Source organism: Miniopterus natalensis, chromosome 10 (assembly GCF_054644295.1).
Source record: "Miniopterus natalensis isolate mMinNat1 chromosome 10, mMinNat1.hap1, whole genome shotgun sequence".
NCBI classification, from domain to species: Eukaryota; Metazoa; Chordata; class Mammalia; order Chiroptera; family Miniopteridae; genus Miniopterus; species Miniopterus natalensis.
Genome location: NC_142090.1, coordinates 77,583,515 through 77,608,459, shown reverse-complemented (window position 1 = coordinate 77,608,459; position 24,945 = coordinate 77,583,515). Strand labels below are relative to the sequence as shown.

Below are 24,945 nucleotides of genomic sequence, written 5' to 3'. Positions count from 1 at the left end.
GTGTGTCTCTTTATTGCCCTGATTGTCTGCCCTTCTCATTGTCGGTCTCGCAGCTGCACACGGCTCTGTAATGGAGAGGGAGAGGCTACATCAGAGACCATGCAAGTCTTGTTCTGCTCTGATATTTACGTGTCTATACCCCGGGTGCCTGGAACAAGTATCTGGTACATAGGAGAACATGTTCAAAAAAATTGTTTGAATGAAAACAAGGATGGGCAAACCTGGTCTCAGGCCCCTGGTGTGCTGTTTAGACTAGAGAAGTGGTACCAGGGGGACACAATAGCCCTGTAAACGTGGAGGGACAAGCAGCATGTGAGGGTCCTTAAGAGCACCAGCTGGGAAGACAGGGAACTTGAACTCTAAGGCCTGGTTCAAAAAAGGTCAGGAGAACAGAAACAGAGAGAGATCAAGAGAAAGCACAGTTGGTAGTAAGCTCCCTGTCACTGGAGGCATGCAAGGTTAGCTAGACACCAGGAGTCCAGGATACTACCCAGAGGGAACATACCAGAGGTCCTGAAAGCACAGACACCGAACTCTGACTCCAGACCTGGCCCTACCTCTGGGCCCCTGGGACCAGGGCAGGCTCTCGCCTTCTCTGGGCCTTAGCTTCCCCCTTTATAGTATGGCAGAAAGATGTATGGCCTTGAATTTCATGGCAGCCCCTCTAGCCCTGAAGACCCATATTCTTGAGCCTTGGGAGAACTGGCCCAAAAGGGTGGGCGGTCATCCCCCCCAGACTGCTCTCTGGAGGGAGAAGGAGAGGGAACAAGGCAGCAGGGAACCCTGGTGGAGGCTTACAAGGCCTCGGTGAGAACTGGCTTTGCCCTGACTCCCACCCCTCCAGCCAGCCCCCAAAGGCCCTGGGCCCTGAATCGGTGGCCCCGATGGTGCTGGAGGACTGCATGAAGGCTTAGCAGGGTCAGGGGCCATGCATCCTCTGGGGCGGCCCAGGCTGGAGGCAGGGCCTCCAGATAACATCCATCAGGCCGTGGAAGGGACTAGGGCGAGGAGACAGGAGGCCTGGGCCTGGGCCTGGCCCAAACTCTGATTCTCTGTGTGGCAAGTCACTCTCCCTCTCTGAGTCCCAGTGTCCAAATTGACCAAGGCCAGGCCTGGGCTCTGCTGAGAAGAGGCAGGACAGAGGCAAGGTGAAGCAGACAGGGTCCCAGCCTTCAGGAGCTCGGGATGGGGCTGACATTTGGGAAAGGAGCAAGCAGTGACACGTGACAAAGGATAAACATGGCAAAATCTGTAAAATGGGTTTGCTATCTCTGCCCTGCCTTCCCGCCTCTTTGCGAGAGCAAAGCAATAAAAGCCTGTATCTGAGTGTCACTTTCCAGTCCTGGAGTGTCCTCTGGTTTATCATCTCATTTGATCTCAGCAAGGTGACCTAGAAACTTGGTGTCACCATGAGGAAACAGGTGTCACCATACGAGCTCTTCTCCCTGTCCCTGCTTCATATCCCTGGTGCTTCCCTGTCACACTCATGTCATTGTTTCCTGTTCCCTTGTCAGCCTCCTCACTGGGCTGTGAGCTCCAGGAGGGCAGGGTGTGTCTCGCTGGTTCACAGCTGTATTTACAGAACTGGGCACCGAGGAGGGAACAGGTGGGGCCAGGCCCTGAATCTGAGCTGGATCCCACCCAAAGAAAGGCCTAGAGCCACACGGGAACGTCAAAGAAAGGTTCCTTTGGATGACTTTGGTTTCAGAGAATTATATGCGGAAGTTTCAGAGAAGCCCTGGGGGAAGTCAGAATTCTGGACCTCTTTACATGTGTTTTCATTCTATTTCAAGTCATTTCCACACACATTTTCCCACGCCAGCTCTGTGCTGGGCACAGTTGAACAAACTAAACAAACCCCCGCCTCATGGAGCTTACGTTCTGCTGGAGGGAGAGATTATAAACAAGGCAGATACGTAAGTCTTGCAGAATTTTAGCAGCAGGTACCATGAAAAAGAAAACAAAGGGAGGACATGGCATAAGATACATGCCATAAGGCACGTCTGGTGTGAGTATCTGCGGGAAGACTGCTCTGGGCAGAGAGAGCAAGTGCAAAGGCCCTGGGGCAGGAACAGCAAGGACGCCAGCATGGCCGGAGCCAAGCAAGTGAAGGAAAGAAGGAAGCGGGGGCCAGTAACAGAGCACCCAGGCCTTCGAGACCCTGTGTGGGCCACCGTAAGGCCCTTGGAGTTACTTTGAGGGAAACGGGGAGCCGCTGGAGAGTGTGGCAGATATTAGGGTTTATTTGGGATTACACTGTTGTGGAAGGCGGGGCAGGGATAGCCGCCTTATTGCTCTCTGAATCCAGGTCCAACTAACTCCAAGCTCAGTGCTCACTCTGGTCATGCCTCCGAGAAGAGAGAGGCTGGGGGTGGAAGGGACCTGTTAGCTGTGAGGGCCGTGCCCTAGGTGGGGGGCATGGGTCAGGGCGGAGGGAAGAAAGCCAGAGGCCCTGGGCAGCCTTACTGGGCTCTGAGCGGCTCTGTGAAGGAGTGTGGCTCCCTCCGCAGCACAAGAAATGCGGCTCCTGCCCTCTGGCCGCCAGCTGCGGATTGCGTGGGGAGAGGGAAAGGAAAGAAACGAAAGCCGGCGCGAGCCCAGGATTGCTCAACAGATTCCGCTGGAGTCGGGTCCAGGCTCTCCTCACGCTGGTCCTCCCCACCCCGTGCTCCCAGCTCCCTGGGAGCCTCCGGAGTCACACTGCCTCGGGGTCACAGAGCTGCTTCCAAACAGACCCCAGAGTCCTGCAGGCCCCTGGGGGAGGGGCCTCAGGGGACCTTGGCAGGAGCCCCCTTGGGGTACAGGAGGGGGGAGAGATGGACATGGAGGTGGGGTGGGAGGGTCAGAGCACATCTGGCCCCTGCCTACCCGTGATCAGAACCTCCCTGGCTGCCATCCAGACCTAGATTTGAACCCAGCTCCGATGTGCATGAGTTGCCTGACTTGGAGCAAGCAGATGAAGCTCCTGGAGCCTCAGTTTCCTCATCTGTGGAATGGAAAGAACACGCTACTTAAAAGATGGTACAAGCTGAGTGCTTGGCACAGAGCCGGGCACATGGTGAGCATCCATGGCACAGTGGTCCCTTTATCATCGCTCAGTCAGTAAGGTCACCGCTCTCTCCGCATGGCCCCCAGCCTGGGCTTGGCTCCACGGTGAGGGCCGGGGGACTTCTGGGCTCAGCATGATGGGAAACCTAGGCTGGCTGGGTTGATGCAAGAACCTAAATAGGACACGAGAAGTGAGGCACAACCCTCAGGACCATTTTCCAGACTTTTGGTTTGCTTCACCCACAGCGAGAAACGCATCTTTCATTAAGAAGCCACATAAACATGCGCAGATATGCAAAATGGGAATTAAAGTTTCATGAAACAGTACGCGCCCTCACTAGCTGGGCTGCACTCTCCTTTCGATTCTCTTCCATTTCATTAAAATTATTAAATGCTGCTCACAACCCACACATAAAAAAGATTAACGAGCTCATGTGAAGCACGGCCCCAGGTCTGGAACGCGGTGGGGCTCGCAGTTAGCCTGGCTCAGGGCTGTGTGGGCTGGTGGGGAGCGTGTCCACAGCCGCGTGATTGTCCTCATCAAGTCCCTGCGGGGCCGCTGAGAGACCTGGAGAGAGGGCCCGGGGCAGACGCTCCCGAGAGGCTGCTGCAGACCCTCTCGAGGAGGGCCCTTCCGTAGAGCAGAGGCACCTGCAGGGGGCCAGGGGGGTTGTCTCTGGGCAGAAGAGACCAGATGGCCGCTCACCAGACGGACTGCACAGTGTGTATCTGGCCTGGGAAGGACCAAGGGACTTGGGGACCGGAGAGTGGCAATATAGCATGGTGGTTAACGCAGAGCCTTTGTTGCCAGACTGCCTGGATCCAAACTCTGCTCCATGAACTCCTAGCTCTACAGCCATTGGCAACCCCCCTAACCTCTCTGTGCCTCAGTATTCTTGCCTATAAAATGGGATGATGGTAGTTCCTCAAAGGGTTCTGTGTGTGTGTGTGTGTGGGGGGTGATCTAGAAAAGTCCCTGGCATTAACATTTCTATTGCTCGGTCAGATGGAGGGGCTTGCTGGTTCAAGGCCAGCCTGGTTGTGTGCCAACATATGCCATATGGGGCCTCTCTGGGTTGTCTCTCTCCACGGCCCTCACACCACTGAGCCAGGTTCTCACTGAGACTGAGGGGTAGGGACCCAGAGAGCCCAGCTCAGGCGACACGGATGAGTGTCCCCCATAACTGCCCTCTGCAGAGGAAGTTCTCTGCCCCACAGCCTTGGCCCTGGAGTCAGACAGCCCTGCGTTCATAGCCCAGCTCCACTAGTCACAGCTTCATGCCCTGACGCTTGCTACCCGATCTCTGTGAGGCCAGGTCTGGCACGGGAACCACTGGCAAGGTCCCGACCCTGCAGGGCCGCTGCGAGAACCCAACACCGTGAAGATGGAATGAACCAGCGCCGTGCCTGACACTCGCAGGCTCGTGACCAACACTGTCCTCCCCCTCCGTGGCCTCTCCGCCCAGTCCCCACCCAGCCCTCCCCGGGAGCCCCAGCTCTCAGCACAGCCTCCCCCGAGGCTCTTCCGGGCGCTCGCTCTGTAAACCGGCCTGGTGGCAGCATCAGGGCCTTAATTTTAGTTCTGCGCCGGGTAATTTTCCGTGATTACAGGCCCTGTCGATGCACGGCACTGCAGCTGCTGGGAAGCCAGCGGCCTCGCCGGGCAGGGCTGGGGCCCATGCGCACATGTGCCCACACACGTGCCCACACACGTGCCCACACACACATCTTCCAAGAGTAGGACCCAGGGGACCTGAGCCAGGCTGCACACACACCACACACACACCCGTTCCTGCAGGAGGGACTTGAAGCAACACACAGGCGCTCTACCTTCCCTGCGACGGATGACGGGCCTGACGCAGGGAGACGACAGGGATAGGGAAGGTTGTAGGACCAGGGCTCTCACCTACGCCCCCCTGCAGAATCTTCCTTCTCTCCCCTCCTCATCTTCTCTCACCTCCCTCCCCTGTGCTCTGTCCTGGCCACACCCACTTTCTCATGGCCCCCCAAGACTGGGGGGTCTGAGTGTGTAGGTGTGAGGCAGGTCAGTGGATGGACAAATATTCATGAGACATCTGTGAACCTTGACCCTGACCCCGGGGCCAGCAGTGAGCAAGATAAAGGGAGGCCTGCCAATACACAGGAGCACATATAGGATGCAGCTGGTCTGCATCACTTGCAGATTCCACGCTCGTGAATTTGCCGCCATCTGACACTCGCTAGTCCCCCGAAAGGCAGCACTCAGTGGTCAGTCGTCCTCGACACGCACAGAGTGGTAAAGAGCTCGAGTGGCCCGATGCTGTGTTCCCAGCTGAGGTCCCACAGGCGACACTCTGCCTCCCTGTTCCAGCTCCCACGCTATGAACTGGTGTCCTTTCTGTGGTCTTTGTGGGGCCAGCTTTTTCTCCTTGGGGGGCTTTTTGGTGGCGATTTTGTTGATTCAAAGCGGCCCTAAGCGCAGAGCTGAAGTGCTGTCTAGTGTTCCTGAGGGCAGGGAGGCGGTGAGGGGCCTTATAGGGAAAGTATACGTGTTAGATAAGCTTCACTCAATCACAGGGTGTAGCCTTGGCCTTGGGTTCACTGTCAATGCATCGATGATATACAGACGGTCCTGACTTATGATGGTTTAACTTACAATAGTTCGAATTCTGAATTGTGAATTTTGATATTTCCCTGGCTAGCGATATGTGGTATGACACTCTCCCGTGACACTGGCTGGGGGCGGTGAGCCGAAGCTCCCCGTCAGCCCCACCACCGCGAGGGTCAACGGCCCCTGCTCTACAGTGCCCGGTGGTGTCAGCATTTCTGGATATTGTGTTTTGTATTTTCACGTCCCATCGTGGTCTGCAAAACGCCCATCTGTGGCTCCTACTTGTGGTGACAGGAGGAAGGCAATGGCTCTTGAGATGAAACTCAAGGGTATTTCACTGTAGGGTAACTGAAGTGTTCTGAGCACATTTAAAGGAGGCGAGGAGGCTACGCTATCCTGTTCGGCAGGTTAGGTGTGTTAAATGCATTTTCGACTTACTATATTTTCAACGTGTGGTGGGTTTATCCAAACGTAACCCCATCGTAAGTCAAGGAGCACCTGTGTATTAAATAAGGTGTCTGTACACAGACACACACGGTTGTGAATTAATGGGTGGACAGACATGTCGCGACACAGGCATTCAGGAACCCCAGGCTGGATTTCTCCCGGGGGCTGCGGTGCTGTGTCTGCTCGCTCAGAGTTCACGGCGGCTTTATAGGGCATAACCACCGTGAACAATGAGAATTGGCTGTAATTACTGCTAATTACACGTGGCAAATCAAACAAGGAAATGCAAAGTGGCGGTGAGGGATGTCACGGGGAGGTCAGGGTGGGCCTCTCTGAGGCGGTGGCATGGAGTGGGGATTGGGGCTAGGACCGCAGTCACGGAGAGCGGTGGGGAAAGAGCGTTCCCAGCGACAGTTGTGTTGAGATGAACACAGGCGGCAGGGTGGGGGTCTGGGGGCGTGAGAAGGTGGTGTGGCCAGGGCAGAGCACAGGCGAGGAGGGGCAGAAGCTGAGGCTGGGGGGCCGGCTGACCCAGGCCGCGCAGGGCCCTGCCCGCTCAGGAGAGTAACTTGAGTGCCCGGACTGATTGGCTTTACCCCCGCCGTGTGGGCCGGAGCCCGGGGGCCGTAGCAAAGGCAGGCTCTGAGCTTGAACCTCCTAATGGAGATTCAGGAAATACTCCTGGGGTCGGGCAGGAACCCCTGGGCGGGTGGGGTTAACACTCACGGAACTGGGGGGCCAGCAGGGGAGCTGGCCTGCGGCCTGCTATGGGAGGGATGCCCAGACACCCGCGTGGAGCCGTCGAGGGGACGGCTGCACCCGGAGCCTGGGCTTGGTAGGGGCACAAGGGTGGGAGTCTCATGTGTGCCCTGGGTGGAGGGCCTCGCACCCGGCTGCTGGCAGGGCCTGGCAAGGCCCCCCCTGAGGGATTTCACAGGGCCCTGCTAACCTACCCCGACCCTGTCCTCCGGGCCACTTCCTGTGCTCGAGCAAAACACAGCGAAATCCCAAGAAACCTCCACAGGCACAGATCTTCTCTTTTCGAAAGATCTAATTCAATCCAATAGTCATGTGCTCTGGCAGCAGCTCCTCCTCCAGATCATTTCTTTCTTCAAATACTACTCATCTTTTTCGGCCCCGCACCCCACCGTCTCTGCCAGGGCACTTCTCTGCCTGCTCTGCCCCACGCCGACCCCCGACGTTCGACCCCCACAGCCCCTGTTCTCAGCAGGCATACATGCCCCAACAGCAGGGCGGAGGTCTCCCGGTTTTCCCCTCCACTCACTGCGGTCCCCGGGGCCCAGCCCTGGCGAGAGGCCGGCAGGAGATGAGATGAGACTAAGGCAAAGGCCACAGTCAAAGCCAAGATTCCTGCAGGGCCCAAGTTGAGGGCCGAGGCTGTGCTCATTTAGGGCTCCAGTTGGGCCTGAGTTCAGACTGAGGAAGGGGCTGCAGAAAGGACTGGGGCTGTAGATGGGGCTGGGGCTTGGCCTGGGGTCAAGGCCAGGACTGAGCTTCAGGCTGGCCGGAGCTGAGTCAGCTGGTGTGGGAGGCAAGTTTGTCCCCATGGCTGCTGGGCTGAGCAGAGGCTGGCCCGGGGCTGGTTGCCTCCCACCTGACTCCTCTGGCCCATGGATGCCCGGGAGGGACCCTGCCTGGCAGGGATCTGTCCAGTGCGAGCCCAAAGCTGCTCCGTGCCAGCACCGTGCCTGGCAGTGCTGTGGGCCACATGGGTACCATGGTGATGCCACCGCAACTAGCCTTTCCCATCCGGTAACCATGGGAATGTGCGCAGGGCTGCGGATGCTTATGCAACACCTCGATGCAGGGAAACAACTGCCCCTCAACTCCATCCCCTCTGCCTGCCTGACCCGCTCCTGGGGGAGCCTACAGGGGGATCTGCGAACTTGGGTTATGTCGTCCACCTGCCATCCCCAGGACCACCCCCCAACACACACACACAGCACCCTGTCTCTGGAAGGGACGTTTGGGTTAGAATGGCCCTACAGGCCCTACAGGTCTGGGGGTAGGGGGGAGATGGCGGGGAGAAAGCAAGCCACGGTTGTAGGGGGTGGGCAGAGGGAACCAGAGGAGAATTCTGACAGCTGGGGCAGCTGGCCGTCTGCATGCATGTGAAAAGCTCCAGCCACCCTCCACCAGCCCCAGGACCCAGATGTCCTGTGTCACAGAGACAGGCCAGCTGCTGATGGGCTGTTCTGTCACTTCTCACAGCTGGAGGCTGGGGCCTTACAAACAGAAAGAAACAGAGACAGAAACAGAAACAAAGAGAGAAACAGAGACAGGGACAGACAGACAGAGAGAGAGACAGGGAGAGGGAGACACAGAGAGAGATACTGAGAGGTAGAGAAAGAGACAGAGACACAGACACACAGACACACAGAAAGAGAGGCGCAGAGAGACACAGAGCAGGGAGAGTGCCAGAAGAGAAATATCCACACAAAGAGACTCACACAGAAGAGACAGAACAGACTGTCAAAAAATAAATTAAAAATCCCAAACATCTGCGGTTTGCGGCTTCTTGCTGGTTTCCAAAGCCTGGCTCTACCTCTGAAGGCAGCCCAGCTCCTATTGGTCCCACTCCTCCTCCCCACCTGTTGGTTCTTGTCGAGACCCCGCACCCCCCCCCCCCCCCCGCACCCCCCAGCGGACAGCAGCCAGGGCGGGGAGGAAGTGAGGCAGGGCTCCCAGCGGCAGCAGCAGGCCCCTCCCGGCCTTAGGCAGAAGCACCGAGTACGGGGGACTTGAGGGAGCTCACCTGTCCCCAGGAGCGCAGCGGGAGGGGCGCCCACCCCGCACCAGGAGACCCCTGTGGAGAATTTCCCACTGACCGCTTTAGGTGGCAGACGCAGCTGTTCACACCAGCAACACTGAGGACGGAACACCAGACACGCCACGCGGTGGTCCCGAAAGGCCAAACTCATTCACCACCACGCCTGCCAAAAACTCACTTCCACCTGGCGCTGGCTTCCACCTGTTGCTCTCTCCCAAACCCTCAGCCTCTTGAGTTCGAATGTTCTGGAGTTGTCGGCAGCTGTGTTTCTAGGCTCTAGCAACGACTTAGGAACTACTTAGTAAGTGAATGAATGGGTGGCCCAGCAGAGCCCAGAGCCCCAGCAAGAAAGGCCAGGGGCATTCTCGGGAAAGGCAAAGCTTGGGTGTGTCGCCCACCATCCTTTCCTGCCAGACCCTACCTGCAAGCGGTGCTCCCCGAGCTGAGATCTGCCATATTCCCGCTTCCTGCCCAGCAGAGGGTGGCGCTTGGCCTGGTGGGGTTCTAGGGTCTATACAACCAGCCCGTGTCCCCTCCTCCAGGAAGCCTTCCCCGGTTGCTCCTGCCCTCACCCACACCCTGTCCTCTGAGCTTCCACCACCCAGAGAGTCTGAGCCCACATCCCTGTTCTTATTCACACCCAGGTTATGACTCATCCCTAGGGATCTCCCTGACATTTCTGGGGGCTCTCCAGGGACAGGAAACGGGCCCCTCGCTTTTGTTCTTGCCTCCTCCTGGCAGCATAGAGGAACACAGGCTGGCCACAACGGGAGGGAAGTTTCTTCATTCCCTGTAGGAAATTCCTTCCAGGACCTGAGTGGAGGCCCCAGGAGGAGGCTGCAGTGGGCGATGGGAAATCTGCTTTCCCTGCACAGAGCCAGGGGCCCTGGGGGACCTGCTCTGCTCAGAACCCTGCCCAGGGCCTGGGCCTCAGCCAGGGAGCACCGGTCAGCCCCGCCAGGGTCCTCGGCCGGGTCGTTCTGCCACCTCGTGGCGAAGTTGAGCATTGCTCATCTCAACGGCCCCACTGCAGGCGGTCCCACATCCCGCTGAAGAGTCCTGGAAGTCACCTACTGACTGACTCCTTACGGCCGCGCAGGGGCGTGCTGGGCCCCTGGAGGAGGGTGGGGTTTGCCAGTCAAGGGACCGGCCCGGAACCCTCACTGTAGCCTCAGTGGAAGAGACTAGACAAGGGCAGGAATTGGAGGCTCCGGTTGAACCAGAACGAAGCAAGGAGCCAACTCCCAGCCACAGATGAAGCCTCTAGGGAAGGGACAGACAAGTCGCATGAGCGGACTGCTACTGCTGGTCACCACCACGAACTCACTGCGAACACTGACCTCTAACTACCAACTGACACTAACCCCTGACTGCTAACTACTCACTAACACCCCTATCAGGCTGACAGACATTAATGATCCTAACGATGTAGAAACCAGCTCCCTTACGTGGCTTATCCGACACACCTGGGCCAGCTCTTCCCGGAGGCAATTTGCCAACAGGAATTAAAAGACTTATCATGCGAATGACATCTGCTCAAAATTTGTAGGTCTCAGAGTTCATTCAGAATTTTTATCTCTTTGAGATGCACATGAAGAATTGTATGCAAGAAAGTTAATCACGACTATTTATTTAAAAAATTGGGAGCAACCTCCACCGATAGATTTGATGCATAATTATTAGCTAAATAAAAAACATATACAGACTTCACAAATTACGCAGCAGAACAAAGGTTGGCAAGTGCTCTGCAGCAGCCATCCACTTACTCTTTTTGGTGACAATTTTAGTGAGATATAATCCACGTCATAAATTTCACCTGTTTAAAGTGCACGACTCCGTGGTTTTACCACGTTCGCAGAGCGTGCGACCATCACCACTAGCTAATTGTAGAACATTTCGTCACCCCTGAAAGAAGCCCGGTACCCGTCAGCAATCAGCCCCCATGCCCCCTCCTCCCACCAGCTGGAAACTTCTAATCTATCGTCTATCTCTGTGGATCTACCTATTTTGGACATTTCACGTAAATGGAACCACACACTATGTGGCCTTCTGTGGCTAACTTCTCTCACTTAGCGAATTGTTTCCTGGGCTCATCCATATTGCACCCTGTGTCAGTATTTCATTCCTTTTATTATAGAATAATAGTCTGCGTGGATATGCCTCATTTTGTTCATCCATTCACCAATCGATGGACATTTGGCAATTACGAGTGATGCGGCTATAAACACTCATGTGCAAGTCTCTGTATAGACACGTGGGTTCAGTCCTTTTACCTGCACACCAAGGAGTGGGTCTGCTGGGCCCTACAGGAACCCATTGGTGGACTTTTTGAGGCACTGCCAGGCTTTTTGAGCAACTGCACCCTTCGACACTCCCACCAGCAACATATGAGAGCGCCGATTTCTCCACACCCTCATCAACTCTTGTTTTTGCCCATTTGCTCATTGCAGCCGTCCTGGCAGGTGTGAAACGGTATCTCACTGCGGTTTTGTCATTGACTGTGGTTTTCCCAATGACTAATGATATCGAGCATCTCTTCATGGACTCATTGGCCATTTTTAAATTGTGTATGTTACTTTTAAGCATAAGAAACAAGACACAAATTTATAAATATCATATGATCCCAGATGTTTCAAAAATGTACAGAAAAAATGTTTTCAGAAAACCTACAAAAATATCAATGGTAATTGTCTCTGGGTAATGAGGTTGGGGATGACTTTTATTTTCTTTTTTAACCCCTTCTCTGTCTCCCAAATGCCCCGCAATGAGTATGAATTTCTCTCGTGATCCGAGGCTGAAGGAAGGAACGCACGATAGGGTTTTTAGCCTGGGGTGCACCTTGACATTGGTGTGGCCAGGAAGGTGCTGGGCTGTCGGGCAGCACGGCCCCAGTGTGACCTTGGGTTTCCTGTGGCCGCACCTCTTTTCACTAGGACTCCATGACTAGGCAGGAGGGTGTCCGTCAGAGGGGATGGCAGGGAGGGCTTCCTGGGGCCAGGGAATGGGGCCAAGCGTGCAGGGAGATCTGCTTTGCGTAGACCAGGAAAGGGAGAGACCTCGTTCTGACCTCAGTGTCCATTTCTGCTAGTTCTCTGTCCTGAAATCTCCCTCATTTTCCTCCCTCCTGCCAAGGGACAGGGTGGGCAAGGGATGGACCATGACGCTGTGTGACATCAGGGGCCGCATCAGGCCGGGGGCACAAGAAGGCACACAATGGAGATGACATAAGAGAGAGACCTAGAACTGACTCAGCTCCACTCGAAAAGAAAATATACAAATGGATGGACCTAAGCCATTTCCAGAAGCATTAACCCAAAAGGCTAACAGGCCCAAGGAGAGCCGCTCACTCACTAGTCACCAGAGAAATGCAAATGAAAACAACTGAGATGCCACTTTACACCCGTCTGACTTGCAAACGTTAAAACGCTGGGTACTGCCAAGTGTTAGCGGCGCTGCTGGAGGGAGCGGAGACTCTGCAGGCATCTGCAGCGCCATCTGTCGCCCTGTCACACTAGGAAAAGCTCTAACCATGACCGGGGCGCGTCTACTCACAGGCCCATAAGGGGCCTGTGAGCATCCACCTGGAGGGAGGGGGACACAGGGCAGGTCACACATGGGAGGTGGCACCATGTGGCACCAGACAGCTGGCAAATCAAGGGGCCGGATGAGCGCGCGGCACCGGGGAGATCTCTTAAAACCCAGCGCGAAGGGGAGAGGCGCCCTAAGCAGGGTGTCAGGCACGTAACGGGCCGCATGTGTGTGAGCGAAAACACTGCGTATTTCACAAGAAACACAAATGTTCACGTTGAACACATTGGAATGTTTGCCTGTGGGAGGAGGGCAATGGGAGTGGAGGTGGAAACAAAGGAGAATTCATGTTAAAATAAACTAAACAGGAGATCCCTGCACAGGCAAATAAATGATGGTGATGTCGCATGGACTGAGGAGCGACGCGTGCGCCGTGCCCCAGAGATCTGAATGAGGCGGCCGATCCCTCACCTGCGAGGCAGGGGCATCCACTCACATGGGGATCTACTCATCTACAAGTTTATTGGCTCCTCTGGCCTCGAGCTACGGCCCAGACGCTGGGAAGGGGCACATGAGAAGAACAGAGACAGAGGAACCAGGGAACCTGGATTAGACACGCGGGGACCTAGGGAAAGTGTCAGGGACAGGACAGGGAAGAAAGGCTGCCCTGCCCAGCCTGGGTGGCCGTGTGAACTGCGGGCTCCCAGGTGGCCTTGGTCCCACTCCTCTGGAACGTGGTGGACCATCTGTAGCTGCCCAAGTTCAGGCGTAGACTCCAGGCAGGGGATGTAGCCGGCCTAGCACACAGATGTCAGCACCTTAGTCCCTGAGCGGAAGGGCACTGTCCACCTGGCGTGAGTCCTCCGGGCTGGCAGAAGCTCAGGGTTGTGGCCATGCCATCTCCGTGAGAGCTCAGTCCTCACCTCCAGGGACAAGGGGGGAAATGTTAGAAAGGTCCTGCTGCCACTCTTTACTCAGTCCCAGGGGCCTGAGAGTGTGGGGAGAGACCATGCAAGAGAAACGGACAGGGGTGCCTGGGGCAGCAGAAGCCATGGTTGGCCACAGCCTCTGCTAAGTACTGCCTCTGAAGGATACTACTTCCTCCTTCCTGTATATATTTCTGGCCATTCCCTTTAGCTCCTTTCTCTGTGTTTTAGCACTGCCTTTGTCTGGGCCCAGATAAAGACATTTCTGGGTGTTTTCTTGAGTTTCTGGCCAGATAACTATTCTGTCCCCCCTGAATAGCTTAGATTATCCCCTGCTCTGGGGTTCAGCCCTTCTGTGGCCCACTGAGCTGAACTGTGGCCACTGGGAAACCTGTCCAGCAGACACGACCTAAAGGGTGAGAGGACCCCACACTTTGCCTGAGGATCTGCAGTTGAGGAGACTGAGAGCAACTGAAAGAAAAATAGCCTGGGAGGTGCAGGAGGAAATGTCTGTATCTTCACATCTCCAAGGGGCTGTCGGGGTGGAGGGACCTGAGGCTGTGGCCTGCCTGACAGAGCTGAATTAGGCTGTGGTGAGAGACAAAAGGGAAACAGGTTTCTGTCCAGCATCAGGTGAGCTGTCTGACAACAGAAAGAGCTATAGAGATAGTGAGCTCCCCATCACCAGAAGTATGTAACTCCCTGGTCCCCAACAATGCTTCCTGGCACAGAGTCCTTTACAACTCTCTGTGGAATCCCCTTTCTCAGGGCCCATCGGCCTCAGCCAGGGCTGTTCCTTGCCTCTCCCTGCATCCCCAGGGCCCATCAGCTAGAGTCTGGGGTGTGAGCAAAGACTATCAGAGGAGAGAGAGCCAGTCAGATGTAGCAGGTGAGGGGAGAGCAGCGCCCCAGAGCTGGGGGACAGGCACATGCACCCGGGTCTCCAGCAGAAGGCAGAGCCCGCAACAAACCCATGGCCACTAGAGGGAGCCATAGCGCGGGGCCTGGCTGGCTGGGCACCGGGCTCAGATCTCCCCCGTCTCCCCACAAAGCAAGCCTGTCCTAAGGAAAGCATACGAGGTGCCTTCTGGGTGGGATGCTTTAACTGGCTCCTCCGCCGCCTTTCCCTATTTCTACATGTGCATCCACACCGCCTATTCCGTCTACTCCGTGCGTGTCCACCTATTTGGGCTGCTCTTTGTGTGTCTCTCTTCCATGTTCCCTCTCGCTCGCTCTCAGTGTCCCTGGTCCCCCCTGTTTCTGCACCCAACTCTTTTTCCTTAGGTCTCTGTATATCTATCTACCTCTGGCTTTCTCGGTTCCTCTGTCTCTTTGCTCTTTCTTCTGGGGCTGGCTTATTCCCTCTCCCACTCTCCCTTTTTGTTCATTTTTAGGAACACAGAGCCACCCCTGGATCCCTCTTCTGATCCTAAAAGGCCTCCCCACCCCTTGCAGAATGGAGAGTAAACGTGGCCCAGCCCAGAGGAGGGAGGGGTAAAAGATGTTTACAGGAAGCATTCAGGCCCAGCTTGATCCAGAAGCTCAGGACAGGCTCCTACAGAGGATCGCAGGAGTCAGGGTTTGGCCTGAGCTGGGACTGACAGAGTGTGAACAGACGATAGAGGCCCTGGGACGGGTGGGAGGGAAGGCGATGAGTAAGGATAGCTGCAGAGTCACATACCTCTTGGTTGAGGAAGCAATACAGAGTGGCAACAATGAAGCCCTGGGGACCAGAGAGAAAGGACCCAATCAGAATAGCTTGGCCTGGCCTCAAGGTGTTTCTGCCACCTTTCCCCCCACCTCCCACCCTCAGGCTGTGGCTTGAGCCAGGTCTTTGAGACAAAGGGAAGGTAGCTGCATCACTTACTACGTGCCAGCCTATTGTCTCATGTAATCATTATAGCAAGCCTGTCATCTGCACGGTTGGTCTTATGTCTCTGATTTTCTTTATCTGTGCATCCCCCAGCACTGAGCACAGAGCCTGGCATATGATAGGTGCTGAGTAAATATTGAATAGATTGGATGGATGAGTGGATGGATGGATGGATGGATGGGTGGATTTGTGGATTTGTGGATTTGTGGATTTGTGGATGGATGGATGAATGGATGGATTGGTGGATGGATGGATGAATGAATGGATTGGTGGATGGATGAATAGATGTGTAGGTGGATAGATAAGTGGATGGATGGATGGATGGATGGATGGATGGATGGATGGATGGATGGATGGATGGATGGATGGATGGACCAATGGATGAGTAGATGGGTAGGTGGATAGATAGGTGGGTGGGTGGGTGGATGGATGGATGGATGAGTGGGTGGATGGGTGGGTGGATGGATGGGTAGATGGGTGGGTAGGTAGATACAGCGTAGTTGAATGAACAGGAAGATGGACAGATGGAAAATGGACAAATAGTTGAATAAATAGATGAGGGGCCAGGAGGAAGAATAACCAGCCAGCAGCCCTCACTCTACCATGAAGCCGATCAAGCCTGTGGCGGCAGCATTTTCCTCCGGCCAAGGACTCCGAGGGAAGGAGTGCCTGCGGGCTCACCTGAAAGGAGCCCAGCCCCAGCTCCAGGGGGAGGCGGATGCCCAGGCCAGCGCTGTCGGGCAGGAAGTTGAAGACGATGTAGTGGATTCCAAACAGCGGGATGAGGAGAAGGGTTGACTTAGAGAGGCGCCTGCAAGAGAGGAGAAGCCTCATGCTCCAAGGCTAGAATCGCAAGCTCCCACCTGCCCCAGCCTGCTCCACTTTCCACCAGCTCCGCATGTCAACTCTACCCAGCAAACTCCATCCCCCTACATGCGCCCTGCACTTCCTTACTTTGGGCCTCAGGATCCTGCTATTCTCTGTGCCAAATGCTCGTCTCAGTTTACTCCAGTCAAAGTCTATGCATGTTTCAAAGTCCAGTTCAAAGACCACTTCCTCCAGGAAGTCTTCCCTGACCATATCCCATCCCCACCCCCTATCTAGAAAGGATCTCCCCCTGCAGGCTCTCACAGAAATTGATCCCCACGCTCATTAGTCTATTTGGCCTGGTAACTGGACGTTTGGGGCCTCTATCCTTCCCATCCTATGATCTCCTGGAAGACAGGGACCAGATCTGTTCGGGCTCTGGGAACACAGGGAGGAACATGGGTCAGGATCATGAATAAAACAGAGCCACACTGACTCCTGCTGCGGTTATGTCCCAGAATCCCCCAATACATGTGTGCACGTTACCAGTACTGAGACTGGGTGTGGAGGCTGCCCTGAGCTGGCTCCAGTTTCCTCAGCAGGATGCGAATAATATTGAGAAAAAGCCCAAAGTTCACCTGGAAATAGATGTGCAGAAAGGTGGAAGCAAGGGTCAGGGGGTGGCCCTGGTGGAATGTGGTGGGGCTCTTTGGCAACCAGAAAATCCAAGTCCTTGAGACACAGGGCTGTGCAGGTGGATGAATGCACAGATCATTGCTCTAGAACCTGTATCCTGGAGACGGGGAGGCCCCACGAGCCAACTTCAGAGGGCAGTGGCTCAGGGTCCCCCTCCCCTTTCCATCCTGGGACCAAGGGTAGGAGGCCAGGCCTTGACATCTGCATTCAGTAGCTCCCAGGGGCTCCTCTGGCACAAAGCTCTGGCCTTCATTTTGCACCATTGTGAAATTGGGAAAATGGGCACATTTGCCAAGGCCATGCAAAGCAGTCCTGGCCGCCCTGTTTCCTTGTGGGAGCAGGTGGTGGGTTTCAGGTGCAGAGGTCCCCCCCACCCCTGCACACCCAGCCTCTCAGTGCAGTAGTAGATGAGCTCTAACCAGAGCACCAGATTCATCCTAGAAGGGTCCCGAGCTCTGAACTAGAAGGGGCCTGAGCGCTGGTCGAGACCACCTCCTGGTTTTATCAATAGGATTGAGGTCCAGAGGGGGCCTCACAGCCTGGAGTCGTGTTTCCTACTATGTAGGGACCCTCAGTGGACCCAGGGAGGTTGGCTGAATAAAGCAGGGGCACTGGCCCCAGGGACTGACCCCAACAGAGAAGACAATGGGCCCTTTGATGATCCACCAGTAGGGGGAGCTGTCGTTCAGGTCCCAGCACCTAGGGAGAGGACAGGCCAGGACAGAGGCTGGTGCCCTTTTCCGTGGTAACCCCATGCACCTCCCTTCTCCCCACCCTCTACCTACTGGCCTCCTGGCTCCTGGCTCTGGCACTGGAACCTCCCCCTCCCCCTCCTCACCGCCCATGCAGCCTATCTTGCCTTTCAGAGAATTGGGTCCCTTTTAGAGGGGTGCCCCCATCCATGCTGGGCTCACCCATTCTCTCTACCTAGATGGATAAGCTTCTGGAAAGTCAGTCTGCTTGCTGATTTCTTGCTGGCCCCAACACTCCCCCTGTTCCAGGAGGCCCCCACTAATACCAGCCCCTCCCCCAACTCTCCCTGAGCCCCAAAGTCCTAAGAATCTGAGGCCCCTTCCCACCCAGGTTCCTATTCCTCCTGCGCCATCCATGGACGGCCTCCACATCTACCACCCCTCCCAGCCTGGGGGACCCTGAAGGCAGGACCGGGCTCCTCCTCCCCAGCCTGGAGAACAGCCACCTTGCCTGACTGTCCAGCCCACGCCCACTGGGGACTTGGGACAGGTGTGATGAGGTCACCCAGACTCACGCAGCATCCTCGAAGGCCAACTTGCAGCCCACCCATGTGCCAGTGAAGAGCAGGGGAAACCCTGTGGGGTAAGAGGGGACACGAGGGAGGGGTCTACATCTTTGGCTTGAAGACCTGCCCCCACATCCCACCACCACTGCCCACCGCACAGGACACAGTGAAGGTGGGACCAGGCGAGAGCCCAGAGGTACCTCCTCCAACAACTTGCTGTAGGGCTTCCAATATCCCTTCCCCTCTCTGGTCACTGTCACTGAGCTAAGGGGATCTTTGTGTGAGCTCCCTGGGCATTTGCAGCCCTCCACCTCACCCACGCTGCGCCCCCAATCCAGCCCTTGGGACTCACCCCAGCTAGCGAGAACCAGCCACCAGAAGGTTCTCCTGGTGCTGGGCAACGTGGAGGCCAAGAGGCAGGTCAAGTAGACAGCTTCTGCCAACAGCCAGCTGAAGTTGGTCATGGTGGCGAAGTGGCAGGTGGCTACAGAGACCTTGCACAGAACCTGCGGGCCGGGGACTGGGTGCTTCAGAGCTGGGACACCCATGGGAGCCCACTCAAGTCTCCCTACCCCACGCAGGCCCCCTCCACGCTGGCTGCCGCAGAGGGGCTGCAGTAATATAATGTGGCTGTTAAGAGCACGTATGTGGGATCCGATGCCCTGGGTTCAAATTGACCACCTATTAGCTGGCTCACTTCCCTTCTCCTTAGCTGTTCATTTGTAGAAGGAAAACTTCCAGTACCTATGGCCTCGCCATAGGGACTAAACAGAAACTGTATGATTGCTGCTACTTTCACTTTCATCACATCTCTCCTGAGCTCAAGTCAGTCCCTAGAGCTGTGGACAGGGAACACCACTGACTCATGCACAGCTCTGTCCAGCCAAAGTCCATGCATCTTTCAAAGTCTAGTTCAAAGGCCACTTCCTCCAGGGAGTCTTCCCTGACCATGCCCCATCCACGCCCTCATCCATCCCTGCAGGACTCATTCATCTGCCAGGGGTGAGGAGCACCACCTCTGAACTCACATGACCCAGGCTTGGCCCCAGTCCCACCACTAAGCAGCTGATGACATTGCCAACTGTCCCTCATCTACAAATGGGACTAAAATGGAAACACGTAGGAAAGAAAAGGCGATGATACATGCAAAGCAGTTAGTGATAGACCCAGCACGTGCGTAAGTGCTCAATAGACATTGTTATTCATCTTCCTTTCATTCATTCGTTCAGGTCATCGCTTGGTTTGCTCTTTACTTGTCTGTTCAGTTCTAGCACAGCCTTCGAGCACCTTCTAAGGGCGGGGCCCCCACAGTCCGCCCTTCTTTCTTTCATTTTCAGTCTCCTCCAATTCTCCCACCTCCCCTCCCCCATGACGGCTTCCCAGTTTCTTGGACAGGCCCCAGGTTCTCCTGGGCACAAGTTCATTCACCCTGGTCCTTCCAGATACCGTGTCCCCGCTCCCCTGCTCCGTCATTGCTGCCCACCCAGCTCCCAAGCCATCTCCCTCCTGAAGCCCCTCTTGGTCTCTCCCAGCTCTCAGCTCCCTTCGCCCGGTGCCCCCATAATCTGGTGCATTCTGTGTCCTAGGAGGGAGGTACCAACTCAGGCCCCCCCTTACATACCCACACCCATCCCAGACAAGCTGTGCTCGAGGGCGGGTGGAAGGAAAGACTGGGCGAGGTGCATGGTCTAGGGTGGCATATGGGATGGGAGGTGCCACGTGGCATGGAGTGGAACGCGGGAAATGACATGGATGGGCACCAGGGTCCGTAACTGGCAGCTCTAGGACGTGGGTGGGAAGGCAGGGGCCATGCCAGAGCCCGGGTTAGCCAACAGGGCTGCCAGGCTGGGGCAGGCGCCTGGAGGTGTCTACCCGGGCCTCTGCCCCCCCCCGCCCAGCGCCCCCCACCCACGGCTGTTACAGTGGAGAGGCTGCAGTGGTCCGTGTTCTCGCCGTGGAGGAGGGTGGTGTCCTTTAGGATCACGGCCCCGGCCTTGAGGATGAAGGTGGTGAACAGCTGAGTGTGGATGTAGTTCCGGGGGCAGTGGAGCCTCCTGCGGGGGTGGGAGGGGTGCGGGACAGATGGGAGATGGAGGAGGGCAGGTGTGGGAGGCTGAGTGGGGAAGGGGAGGAGCTGAATTGGCTTGGACTGAGGAGTTATTAAACTGGGTTGGGCTGACCTTGAGTTTTAGCCTTGCAGGACAGCTGACTAACCACTGCCCAGGGCTCAGAGGTGAGGGGACAGAGAACTCCAGTCTCTGCCTCCAGGGAGCTCATAGTCTGGGGACAGAGGCAGAAATAGCAGGACATTGCCCAGCGGAGCCTCCTGGGTGATTGTGGAGACGAGGCTCATCCCCATGGACAGAGAACAGCACAGGCCAGGTCCTGGGGCTCAAACCCTAAAGTCTGGTAGGGGGAGTGGGGTGCTTAAAAGGGCCAATGGTCAAAGGGTTGAAACAGTCAAGAAGGGCTGCATGGAGGAGGCAACGAAGATTCTTAGAAGAGGGTGGGAGCTGGGCTTTGAGTTTGGACAGCTGCAGATGCGTGGAGAAGAAAGCAGGCAGGCAGCACACGCATATAGAATAAGCTCCCCGTGAGCCACGGTGTAGATCTGGGCGGGAGTCCCGGGAGGGTCTACCCGTGGGCGAAGGAAGGGGGGAGCTAGAAACGGCCGTGGCCTAGGTCTGGGGACCTCCTGCATAACCAGGAGGGGGGAGCAAATGGTCTGGAGCGGGTGGTGCAGGTGCGAACCTGAGAGCAACCAGGATGGCAATGGCCACCAGGAGGGCCACGATCGAGATGCTGTGGCCCAGGGTGTAGATGATCTTCACCGTGGAGAAGTAAGATTTCTGGGGAGAGGGGAGACAGAAAGTCTCAGAGACGGTGCCTCTGGGGGAGGGAGGCTCGGCAATCTAGCAGGTGACGGTCTCAGTTCTCCCCCGAAACTCCCCACCTGGGGCCAGGAGTGCCAAGGGGACCACGGCAAGCTCCCTCCGTGAACTGAAGCGTTTGTTTTTAACCTGTCCTCTGCTTGACCCTCTGCTGCTGACAGAGGGGCGGGGACAGGGGTGCTTCGTTCCCCCTGCTCGGGGCTGGATGGGGCGGGAGCAGCAACGCCGCATCCCTGGGGAACCATAGAGGCCCAGGAGGAAATTGGGCTTGTTTATTGACATCCAGCTTGCGTGTCAGCTTGGGAACAAGATGTCCTCAAATAAAGGGGACAGCCAGCGACAACCATAAGGAAAAGCTCCTTCTCTGATCAAGTGTTTGGATCAGTCAAGGTCCAGCTTGGACCCCAGAGACAGAGACAGGGGTTCAAGAGGAGAATGGGAGCAATCACGGGCCCTCTGACTCGGTCTTTTCACCTGAAAAATGGCCAGACTCATGCTTTACCCTGCAGGGCTAGGGGAGAGATATGGGGTTATGGGCGTGGAGGCACCTCGAAAAAGCCCCGCTCAATTCGGAGGTGGGGGGCGTGCCAGCTACAGTAAGGGTGACTGTGGCCACTTCTGGGCAGGATTTTCCCTTTTGCCCCCAGCACAGCCAAGCTCACTGCTCCACAGCCCGACTAGACGGGGCAGGAGCTGGCCCAGGATCACCTGGAACCACCCAAGACTCCCCGCCCTGGAGGCCTGGGCACAGAGAGGGCACACCAAGGAGATGGTGACCAGTGCATCTCCTACCCTGCCCTCTCGTCCCCACCCTCCTAGCCATGTGGCCCGCCTGCCACACTTGAGCAGATTAGCAAAAGACCCCTCTTCCAGGCACTGGCACCTTCTGGGCATCTGCTGTAACTGCTGTTCCAACCTGCTGGCTGCAATGGACATGCAGCCCCCACACAGACATCCACTGAGGCCTTGCCTTCAAGATGCCTCCTACCTCTTCTGTCAGCAGCTCCAGGGGCACCGGGCAGGCCACAGGATAGGGCGGGAAGGGCTCGGACCAGCCCACTATGGTGCAATCCCGCTTCACTGCGCCTGGGGGGCAAGAGGAGGTGGGAAGCAGCTTCCCCCCCAACCCCGGGAGGGATGGGGGAGCCATGGCCATAGGGGAGCCCTGGCAGGCTGCACACACAGCCCCTGTAGGTGGCAGAGAGAGGGGAGCCTGCTCTCCAAAGGCCTGAGTTCCAGGTCCTGCCTGGGACACATTCTGGGGCCCTCCTGCCGGCCTCAGAGTCCCCCCATCTATTAAACAGAGAGAATCGTTCTCTTGGGAGGCAGAGTCATGAGTTGGGCTCCCAGGGTCCTCAGGGCAGGGGGACTGCTCCTGGGGGGACTGCCCACCCCAGACACCCAGGCCAGGGAGTGGAGGCAGAGCAGTGCCCCCCCCCCCCCCCGCATTAGGCAGCTGGGGGCATCTTGGCACAGACAGCCCTCCGGCTAACATCCAGAGAGTGAGGCCCTGGGTCTAGCACCTCCCTGCTCTGCTCACTAACCCTCACCCCCTGCGAGGGCACAGGTCAGGAAGCCAAGGGTCGGGTCGGAGGCAGGCTGACTTGCCAAGGTCACCCCGAAGGAAAGGAAGTTGTTTAAATCCAGGTCTGCCTGCCCTCCCGCCAGGGATGTGTCTGCCACATTCTAGCACCCCGGGTGAAAACGGCCCTCCCTGCCTGCCACACCCCGCCTCACCTGGCTCCGAGCTGAAGTAAGAGAAGAAGGCTGGGCAGGGGAGAGTCACCCACTCGCCAGGGCCCGCCGTGGGCCAGCACAGCAGCCCGTCCCAGGTCCCGGGGCAGCCTGGAAAGAGGCGTGGGAGCAGCGTGGAGTCAGCCCGGGGACAGCCCCACCCGCATCCTGAGAGGTGAGGCTGGGGGGCAAAGGAATGTAAGAAGCCGTCCCCTCTCCTCCAAGGCCCGTACCCAGGGTGATGTTGGGCATCCCCTCTGCTGCTTGCAGACACGCACTCTCATCCTCTCTCAGCCGGGTGATCAAGTCACACTCTGGGTGCACATGGCCCAGTACCTGCAGGAAAGAGTTAACGGGATGGACCAAGCCAGTGGGGGAAGGGAAGGGAAGGGAAGGGAAGGGAAGGGAAGGGAAGGGAAGGGAAGGGAAGGGAAGGGAAGGGAAGGGAAGGGAAGGGAAGGGAAGGGAAGGGAAGGGAAGGGAAGGGAAGGGAAGGGAAGGGAAGGGAAGGGAAGGGAAGGGAAGGGAAGGGAAGGGAAGGGAAGGGAAGGGAAGGGAAGGGAAGGGGCCACAGGTATCAAGAGTTCTCCAAGCCACGGTGCCACCTGCTTGTTGGGGAGAGACTCCTACAGTTGGGAAGGGCAGTGGGACCCCCTGGGCTCTAGCTGGACCCCCTATGTCCCCATGGCTCCTGGGTCCGGAGCCCAGCCAGAGCAGGAGGATCTGAACTGGCTACTCACAATTGGTAATGGGCTCAGTAGGCAGAGGATACAGGCCCCCCACATCCTGCTGTCCATGGTGGGAGCTCAGCAGGGCTCCCTCAGCCAGCCTCGCGGAGCCCTGGCCCTCTCCTGTCCCTTTCCAGGCAGCTGATTGCGTAGGCAGAAGCCAAAAGAGGGGACAGAACCAGCTGAATATTCACCAGGACTGTAGGACACTGTGCCCAGCTCTGCCCCAGCCCTGGCGTGGGACTCCGTGTCCCCAGCTGGGAGGGGCTGAGCCCCTCCACCCCCTTCCTCTCTGTTTGTAAGTCAACACGGGTGACTGTCCTGATAGTGAGGGCCCAGGGAGGTGACAACTACAGGACACTTCTTGCCCCAGAGGTCAATTCTTTACCACTCTGCTGGCCCATTGTGGAAAGACGCCCCCCCACACACACAAGGAGTCTCAGAGAAGAGGCCAGAGACATGGACCAGCCCTCAGGGAGCTCCCAGCTTGGTTGGTGATCCCAGCCTCATCCCAGGGCTGGAGGGTGGGCTCAGGGCTATGGGGACCCAGGCTGGGTGGGATAGGGTGTCAGTGGGGTCTCTGGAGAGGAAGATGAGTTGAGGAAAGGAGGGTGACCACGCACCTGCAAGGGCGGGCCAAGCAGGTGTCATATCGGCAGGACCTGGTTTCTTTCCCCACAAGGGTGCTAGGTGGGATGGTGAGGGGAAGGCTGCAGATGTCAGGGCTCTGGGCTTCACGGGGGTTGAGGGGGCACTGGTCAGGGTCTTTCCAGAAGTCTCCGTGGCCACAGGAAGAAATGAGGCTGAAAGGTATTCACACAGCCCTTCGTGCACCGGCCATGCCCAACGGGGCAAGGCCGTTCTCAGCGGCGGAGATGCGAGGACTGCACAGCCCCTCAAGTTATTTTTCACATTTGTTACCTGATCATTTTTATTACACTTTTACACCTTAAAACGTGGAAGCCGAGTTGACCAGCTAAAGGCAGTGTTCTGAATATCCTGGGTCTTGCCCAGCATTTGGGGATTTGAAAGCGCATTGCAATGGCCCAGGGCCTGGGAGGTGCTGACACTGGTGTCCCCAGAGCTCACTGGGCTGGACGCAGGTGACTCTAGACATGTTTACAGCTGACAGGGGCCATGAATGATGAGGCCCCCGCCCCCGCCACATCTGGGTCCAGTAACCGGTTTGCATCAGCAGGGTTTTATGTTTCCACCTGTCCTCATCGGCAACAAGGTGTGAAGAAAAGTAAATTGAAAAGAAAACATGAGCCACCCCAAGCCCCAGACCCCCGGCCCGGCACAGGCTTGAACAGGATGCGGACAGGCTGCACACGCACGGAGCTCGGCCCGCGGCGGGGACCCGCGCAGCGAGCGCCTCTGCTGCAGGCCGGGGGCTCCAGGCAGGGAGAGCAGAGCCCTGAGAAGGTGCAACTTAGAGAAAAAGCCAGAACCTCTGTCCTTCAGCTACGAAGCAGCAAGAGCCCAAGGACAAATGTTATTCATCACTGTTGATCATTACTGTCAGCGTCATTCGCATTAATGATGGTTACTAATTGATATTATTGTCAGATCATAATAATTATCATAACAGTGTATCATAATAATTATTATGACCTGAACTAGTGGTT

The 24,945-nt window shown here is 56.7% G+C and overlaps 1 protein-coding gene across 1 annotated transcript; it reads right to left on the bottom strand.

Moving 5' to 3' along the window:
* Positions 1 to 13,201: 13,201 nt before the first annotated feature.
* GHRHR (growth hormone releasing hormone receptor) lies at positions 13,202 to 23,386 on the bottom strand. The gene is made up of 13 exons (XM_016222256.2): positions 23,330 to 23,386; positions 22,823 to 22,925; positions 22,593 to 22,700; positions 21,844 to 21,941; positions 20,716 to 20,813; positions 19,886 to 20,018; positions 18,317 to 18,470; positions 17,974 to 18,034; positions 17,336 to 17,405; positions 16,557 to 16,648; positions 15,885 to 16,014; positions 15,012 to 15,053; positions 13,202 to 13,327 (listed from the first exon to the last, which is right to left on the bottom strand). Exons 1-13 carry the CDS (start codon positions 23,384 to 23,386, stop codon positions 13,202 to 13,204), a joined length of 1,272 nt encoding a protein of 423 aa, XP_016077742.2.
* Between the last annotated feature and the right edge of the window lie 1,559 nt (positions 23,387 to 24,945).

Coding starts and splice junctions, on each gene's coding strand:
- GHRHR (XM_016222256.2), bottom strand. CDS start 23,386: ATGGACAGCAGGATGTGGGGGGCCTGTATCCTCTGCCTACTGAGCCCA. Junction 18,035..18,316: donor GCTGGTTCTCGCTAGCTGGG/GTGAGTCCCAAG, acceptor CTTACCCCACAG/GGTTTCCCCTGCTCTTCACT. Junction 16,649..17,335: donor CCATTGTCTTCTCTGTTGGG/GTCAGTCCCTGG, acceptor ATCTATTTCCAG/GTGAACTTTGGGCTTTTTCT.